At 39.2% G+C, this 8,180-nt stretch overlaps 1 protein-coding gene across 1 annotated transcript in view; it reads right to left on the bottom strand.

Moving 5' to 3' along the window:
* The window catches only part of LOC110034051 (protein NRT1/ PTR FAMILY 6.3-like), an 8,568-nt gene extending 893 nt beyond the window's left edge, over window positions 1-7,675 (bottom strand). The window contains 4 exon segments of the mRNA XM_020738294.1: window positions 2-236; window positions 6,492-7,081; window positions 7,161-7,378; window positions 7,463-7,675. Of these exon segments, the coding sequence (XP_020593953.1) occupies window positions 2-236; window positions 6,492-7,081; window positions 7,161-7,378; window positions 7,463-7,595 (1,176 nt within the window). The 5' untranslated portion in view covers window positions 7,596-7,675.
* Between the last annotated feature and the right edge of the window lie 505 nt (window positions 7,676-8,180).

Here is an 8,180-nt window from a genome sequence, read left to right as displayed (position 1 = left end):
CAGGAATTTGGAAGGAAGGGCCGATGTGGCGGTCCATGATGGCGGCTTGGGAGACGGAGAAGGTTGTTGTTTGGGCGTAGACTGTCCAGAACATGATGGTGGTTGCCCAGATGGGGAGCATTCGGATCACCATTTTAACTTCCTCTATATCCGTTACGGTTGATAGTTTCCAATGGCTCGGTTTCTCGGCCGACGCCCCCGAGTTAGCTTCGATAATGGCTGCACGGTCCAGGAATCTGTACAGTTGGGCCAATTAAGACTGTTTTTTCAGTTTTCATCAAATCGTTCTGTAAAAATTTTGTTTAGCTCCATCTAATATTGATAAATGACATAACGTTAAAAGATTTAAGTTCAGGTGTTAGATATGTTAAAAGCATAGTTTGAAATGGTATGCATGTAAATCCCGAAAGATTGTTTCTTGAACGTGACTGTTAAAACCATACCCAATAATTATTCTACAGAAACCAATCAGTGGCCGGTTCCATGCAACGTCGCTTTCAACTATAGCTAAAGGCTGGATTTCAATTTTGAGGATGCAGGAAATCAATATGTAGCTGGTTCGCCCATCGCTTTACCTGAGTCTATTTTCTTTAGCTCGTGATAGTATGATAGTCTTTATTAAGAAATAAATAAAATTTCTATAGTTGCAATAATATCTTTATTAAACATTTGATAAAATCATGTAGGCGTTAATGTTCATTGTTGATTTGGAGACGCTCTCACCTCACACATAATTGAGAGAAGCTGTGAATCTGAAAAGGACAGAAAGGAAAGGAAGAAGGTCACGGAATGCAGGCCAGTCCGACCTTATCTGCATAAATTTCTGTTGTGACCATTATTTCGTTCTTCTCCACTGTTCATATTCACCTTAAGAGCAGATTTTTTTTCAAAAATTATTTGCTGAAATTTTCTGACTTTGTGTCCTACTGGAGACTTGGTCCCTGCCCACACATGGGCACCTTAAAATCAGACTGAAATCATTTAATGACAAATCTGACTCTTATCTAAAGAATGCCATTTACATTACTTCCCCTCGGCAAGAACAGAGGCCAGATAAATCATCATGATATCCAGCTGACGGACTATACTTTGAACTTTATGTTAAAAAAATTAATGAGAAGCTTAGGGCTCTCAATCATCTCTATGCCTCCGGGCTTTATCAATGGGCTAAAAGTTAAATGATTGTCTACAGGTGAGGATGCCTTTGAGTGAGATGCTGTCTTGGTACAACCTGATTCCACACCCACTAATAAATTCAAAAATTCACTTTGGACAAATTCAAAATTTCCCTATCCACATGCATTGCATGAATTCATGATCTAGATTCTGACCAAAGTTTAGGTAACCCCAATTATTCAGATTAGATTATCGTAATCACTAATATTAAGATGGCGTTCTCGCTGTCAGGTAACGAGAAAAAAATTCAATGCTTGCTCATGAATAATTGAGACGGATAAGTAACTGAAAAAGCCAGTTCGGGTGCATGAAAGCCAATCACGTGCTCGTACTTGACAGTAACCTGAAGGCTAGGGGGACTTCCCAATTCGTAGGGTGCCTTCCTAATTTCTCCGAAAGCTCATCGATGATATAATATGAACAGTGGGTCCACCATACTTCATTTGAAGCGATTGATGGGACTTCAAGTGTGACCCGTGAAGCCATGTGGCTCGTGACCGGACAATTAGTGACCCCAGTATATATAATTTTATAAAATTAAATTTAAATTGTACGCATAAATTTTTATGTAATTAAAACATCAAAATATTATACAAACAAAATTTAAATCTTAAATACAGAGAAATTTATATACATACTACCAAATTATTATTTATTTATATATCTAATAAATAAAATATTTACACTTAAACTTATGCATGAGAAGATAAAAATGATGATATTTTTACCTTGTGTTAAAATTTTGAATGATATATATGTAAATATGAATATTTTGGTGTTACATATCAAAATGAATAAGAATTGTGTGATATGTATGTAAATGTCTTTTAAATTATTATCTCATTATCTCTCATAAGATGGAAAGTGTAATTTCATCCGGAAGGTTGATAGGTTGCGCCATAACAAAATTTACCAAAAAGTGTAAGAACGAAGCGAAACCAAATGTGTGGAGACTGAGCTATTGTTACTGAATTGATTGTTGAATGAAAGTTTGTGCTTGACCTTATTCTTCCTACCATGCGCTCCTTCCTCATTTACAACGCTTACAAAACAGTTGTTGATGACCAGTAAGAGAGGGGTTCAATGTTAGCTAAAGCTTCCTTTTCCGAAAAGAGTTTTGTTTAACGAGAAATGATTTATTACGAAAAAGTGTTATCCCTAGTGGTTAAACATCCCTTAATCTGTATTCTCTTATCACTTATAGTACACTACGATATGATATTAAAGCAGCTCGATGTCAAAATTGCATTCCTACACTGAGAATTGTAAGAGGAAATCTATATGTTGCAGCTGTCTGGATATGAAACATCAAAAGACTTAGTTTACAAACTGGACAATCATTATATGGGTTGAAACAGTCGCCACGTTAGTGATATAAAAAATTTGATCGGTTCATGAGAGACGAGAGTGCACGAGAAGCCAGTACCATCACTATGCTTATTTCAAGAAGTTGGTCAACGGTGAGTTCATTTATTTGTTTCTATATGTTAATAATATGTTGATTGCATTTACTAGTCAGTTTGAGATTAATAGAATGAAGAATCAAATGTCCAAATATTTCGAGAAGGAATTGGGTGAAGCTTACAAAATTTTTAGCATTGAGATTCTCAGAGACAAGATATTTCCATGTTTAACTTTTGCAAGGAGCTTATGTAGGGAAGATATTGAAGAATTTTGAGATTTATGACTCGAGCAAGGCAGTAAGTCTACCCATTGCATCTCATTTTTAGTTGAATGCAGATCACAGTGTCCTATAAATGATCATAAAATGAAATATATGTGATCGATTTTTTATGCTAGTGCAGTGGACTTTGTAATGTAAGTTATGATTTGTACTAAATCAGACATTGCAAAAATAGTTGGTATTGTGAGCAGATTCATGAATGTTCCAAGAAGGAAACATTTGCAGCATGTGAAGAGTATTTTGAGGTATATGAAGGGTAAAATTGATGACGACTTGGCGTTTGAGAGACAATCAACCAGTGCAGATTTGTGTATAAGCTACAATGACTCAGACTATGCAGTTAATATGGATAAACAAAAATCTACTATTGGCTATTTATTCACATTAGCAGGAAGTCTGGTGAGTTGGAGGTCGGTTCTTCAGTTTATTATTACTTTGTCTACCACAATGGCCGAATACATGACCGTCACGAAGGCGATGAAAAAAGTTCTATGGATGCATGACCTATTGGATGACTTGTCAATTGATTAAGAGTCTCTAATGATGTTCTGTGATAATTAGAGTGCAATATTATTGGCCACAAATTCAATTTAACATGGTCGTACCAAGCACATTTATGTGAGGTGCCACTTTGTTCGTGACTTGATTAATGATGACAAGGTTTTACTGAAGAAGATAGATATGAAAGAGATTCCTTAGGACATGCTATTACAAGTCCTTCCCTATAAAAGAGAATTACAAGTTCAATGTAAAATATGAATAAATTCTAAATTATTTCTTAGTTCATTTTAAGTGTATTAGAATTTTGATGGATTTGGCAAAATCTCAAATATGTAGAGCTATGCAAAGTGTTGTCCGACGCCGCAACCGCCCCATTGCCGCCGGCCGCTGGCCGCCTGCCGGTCACTCTCCTGCACCTTCTCGACTGGTGATGCCCACTGCCAACCGTTGTCTACCTGCCGCTGCAAGCCCCCACCTTCGCTGAACACCATTGGTCGCCAGTCACTAGCCATCAGCCAATAGCACCGCCGAACACCGGCCAACCGCGGACCATAATAGACTCTGCCTTCCTCTACAGTCCGCGACCTTCAGCCACTGCCACCAGTCGTCGTCCTCACCGACCATTGCCGCCAGCCACACCCATCACCATCATCGTACTCGACTAGATGTCGTGATCATTGGCCACCACCGTCTCATTCTTTCGTACTCGACTAGATGTCGTGATCATTGGCCACCACCGTCTCATTCTTTTGTTATTTGGTTATTTTATTTACGATCTTTTGCTCTTCCTTTATCTAATGTTGCAATTCTTCTTCTGTTGAGAATCGTTGAGAATCTCGCTATTTCGTAATTATTCTTTTTAGTGATGATAAAATGGTGCTAAACCAACATCAACTTTACCAAGGAGAATAAAAGAAAAGAAAAGAAAAATGCAGAAGGCGACGACCACTCGTAGTGCTGCTCCACTACCGAAAGAAATAGCCGATTCTCGCAACTACTCGGCATAAATTTGGTGGAGAAAAAAGAATTTATATTATTTTTCTTATCTTCGGAATATGAATTATTTGTCAGCTTGCCCACCTATTTTATCCGCCATGTGACCGAACTAGCCAGGTTGCTTTCCAGTTTACACATCCACGATAAGCTCGTGTCTCCCGTCACTGATGTCTTATTCGGAAAATATTTATAAAAAACAAAAAATATAGAGAAAATAAATTATGCATACATAAGAGGACCTTCGCCAATTCCATATAATGGGCAGAACTGACATTATATACTTAAAAGCTTATTTAAACCTGAGTGTATTAAAATCCTCACATTAGTCGTGTTGATGCAACTAAATCAGGTGCTCTAATGAGAACCTTACGGCGACTTCCTAATTTATTGGCTCGTCCAATCCGTAATATAATATGAACTGCTAGTCCGCCAGGCTTTATTTGGTCTGTGAAGCCACGTGAACCGGACCACCCAACAAACTTGGAGTTCGTCCTATCCTACGATAAGTGCCCCCATGTTCGTACCGGCTAATGTTCAGTTTATATTTAAATTTGGTTCAGCCCATTAGATATACAAATCACTATTTATAATAAAAACTAAATTATTATTTCAAAAATAATTTTAATTTGTAATTAAAAACGTAATGACGTATTAATTTTATAAAATAAACTTGTAAAGATACCACATAATTCTAACATTTTATAGAATTAATATTTAAAGATGAAATTTAGTGAATATATATATATATATATATATATATGTTGTACTTTAGAATCAAATATATATTTTACGCATAAACTTATATGATATTGAAATGTCAAAATATTATATAAAAAATTTAAATTTAAATTATAATTATAAGAAAATTTATAAAAATACCGCACAATTCATATTTATTTACATGCATTGTACTTAGAAGTTTCATATTTACACTTGTAGCATCTGTTGCATAAGCTTATGCATGAGAAGATTAATAATTATGATAATTTTATGTGATATTAAAATTTTGAATAGTATTATATAGCCCAAAAAAAAAATACAACTAGCTCGTTGAGCCAAGGGAGCCGCAGCCGCTGAAGTCGTCATCTTTGAATTCCTGACAACAACCTTGCATTCAACAAGCCGGCCACCAACTCCCAACGAGCGACCACCAACCGATCGGCTAGTCTCGACCGATCACAAGGAGTAGCCGGCCAGCCAACAAGGTCCAACCACCACTAATTGACCAAAGGAAGCAACAAGTCAGCCACTAGGGTCGATCACATGAGGGTATTATTAGACATCCCGCCTGCTCACTTGAGCCGACTAACCCAGCTGGCCACTAGGGCTAGCCACAAGAAAGTTCACCTGAGCGGCCACTTGGGTCAACCACCAGGCACCAATGGACCTCCCAAGTCCCAGGACAATGGATTCAAGTAAGAGAAGGACCAAAATACCCCCTCTCCACTCTTCATAATACAGGGGCATCAGTGTAATATCTTTTCCCCTCTCTCTTTCTATCGATAGAGAACACGTTGCATGTAAGAAGAGACCCCTATGGCTCTCTCTCTCACAAAAAATTATTGCATACGGACACCGCATGCAGAGATGCATGCGGTGCCCGATCCTGACCTTAGATCACGGTGATCTACGGTCAAGATGTTTTTCAGTTTTTTTTTTTTTTTAAATTTAAAGTGCGGCCCACCGAAATACATCCTGACCATAGATCACCGTGATCTACGGTCAGGATCGGTCACCGCATACATCTCTGCATGCAGTGTCCGTAAGCAATAATACTTCCTCTCTCACCCTCATCTAGAGAGCATGCTTCCCTACTCCCCTCACTTATAACCCTTTCTCTCCATCCCTTTCTCCTTCTCTTAGATTTTGCACTCTATCTTTTTGTAAGCGAACCAAAGTATAAATTTGAATTCAACATGTATGTATTTAAATGTGAAAACTAAATATTAGATATTTAAATAAATAAATATTGTGTGCCATATATGTAAATGTCTTTTAAATTATTATGTTATTGTATCTTCTAAGATAGAACATAATTTCATCCGGACGGTCGATTGGTTGCGCCATAATAACGTTTACACAAAAAGTTTAAGAACGAAGCGGGAAGAAATGTGCCGATACCAAGAGATCGTACCTGAATTGATTGCTGAGAGGAAGCCTGTGCTTGGCCGTATCCTTCCGCCCACGCCCTCCTTCCTCATTTACAACACAGTCGTCGATGTCGTGTAACAGAGAGGGGTCCGATGGTAGCTGAAGCTTCCTTTTCCGAACGGCGGCCGTCATCACGGCGGCGACCTGAGTAAGAGGGCTCCCTACAAGCTTCTTGTAGCGGTATCGGGTAGTTCCGGCGAGGAAGACTGCCAGACCACTCATTATAGCCACAGCACAGATGCCGTACCCCCACTTTCTTCCAGCGTTATCCTGGATATAGACGAAAACTGTGACGGCGAGGAGGGATCCGATGCTGATGAAGAAGAAGAACCAGTTGAAAAATTGCGTCATCTGATTTCGCTCCGTCCGATCCGATTCATCGAACTGGTCAGACCCTAAACCCGATACGCTCGATTTTAGCCCGCCGGTCCCCAGCGCCGTGAGGTACAGCGCTAGATATAGCACGCCCAATTGTGCCCCTGTGGCCTGAGCGCAGCTTGACATCGCCGGATCTGAACAAGCCGGCGGACGCATTTCCGGCAGCATCGTCGATATTGTTAAAACAATGACCCCCTTCACCAAAACGACCCATTAACTAATTACCGGACGCCAGATTTGTTCACAAATTTGGAGGCTGATTAATTGTACTTACAGAAGCTTGGACCCCCGCGAAGATGGCGATGGTAAGATACCTTCCGATGAATGTGTCGGCGACGAAACCACCGAGTAGGCAGAGCATGAATGATGTGCCAAGGAAGTTGGTGACGGTGTTGGCTGCGGTCGCATTGCTGAGATGCATCGTGCCAGTCAGGTAGGTCACCAGGTTCACCGCGATTCCCAGCGTTGTTATTCTCTCGCAGAGCTCTACTCCTGATTCGATTCACATCCACAGAAACCGGTTTAGAAAATAGAAGAAGGTGAAGGGAGATTGAAAGATCTATGGTTAGTTAGGACCTAGAATCATGGCGGCGCTTGTCCATCCGCCTGTCTGAGATCGTACGGCGGGACGATTCTTGAAGTCCCAAGCGTCTTTGAGCGTTTCATTTGTTGCTCCTTTCTCCGGCGACGACGCCATTTTCTCCCCCATGATTTGTAATTTTGTTTCTGAAAACAGAGCGCAGAGCCTGAGCTGGGAGACGGGGGACTAGAAAGTTTAAAAAGAAGATGTGAAGCGGGCAGGCCGAGTTTCCCGGAAGAGTAGGCCCTGTGGACTTCTCATCGATGAGATTCCTAACTTATTTTTAAAAAATTACATATTAAACATATAATTTTTAGATATTGATACATCCATTAAAATTTTACTTTTCATATTTCTTAAAGTAATTATTAATAGGTGTTATAAAATTAATGTATTAGCGTGTTATGAAGATTCAATACACTTAAAAGAGAAGTTAATTAGTAGTGATACCAGGAGTTTTTATGTAAAAAATATTGAGAGGAAAAAAATCACGTGGTCTAACTCACTAAAGAGTTCTACTATAAAATGATAATTACAGTTGCAACAACTTGTCCCACAGGAAGAAAATGATTATAAAATCTCTCTCAAGTTACAACGTCAAATTGCTTATAAACTTGTTATACCCAAAAGCTATCGATGGCGGTGATTGGGGTTGACTGCAGTAGCGTTAATTAGCCGTGGACGATAGCAGTCGACGACGAATGGCGATGGTAA

This window comes from Phalaenopsis equestris, unplaced genomic scaffold (assembly GCF_001263595.1).
Source record: "Phalaenopsis equestris unplaced genomic scaffold, ASM126359v1 Scaffold001339, whole genome shotgun sequence".
Lineage (NCBI taxonomy): Eukaryota > Viridiplantae > Streptophyta > Magnoliopsida > Asparagales > Orchidaceae > Phalaenopsis > Phalaenopsis equestris.
Note: the sequence above shows the minus strand (reverse complement) of the source record. Positions and strands in the feature narration are given on the sequence as shown.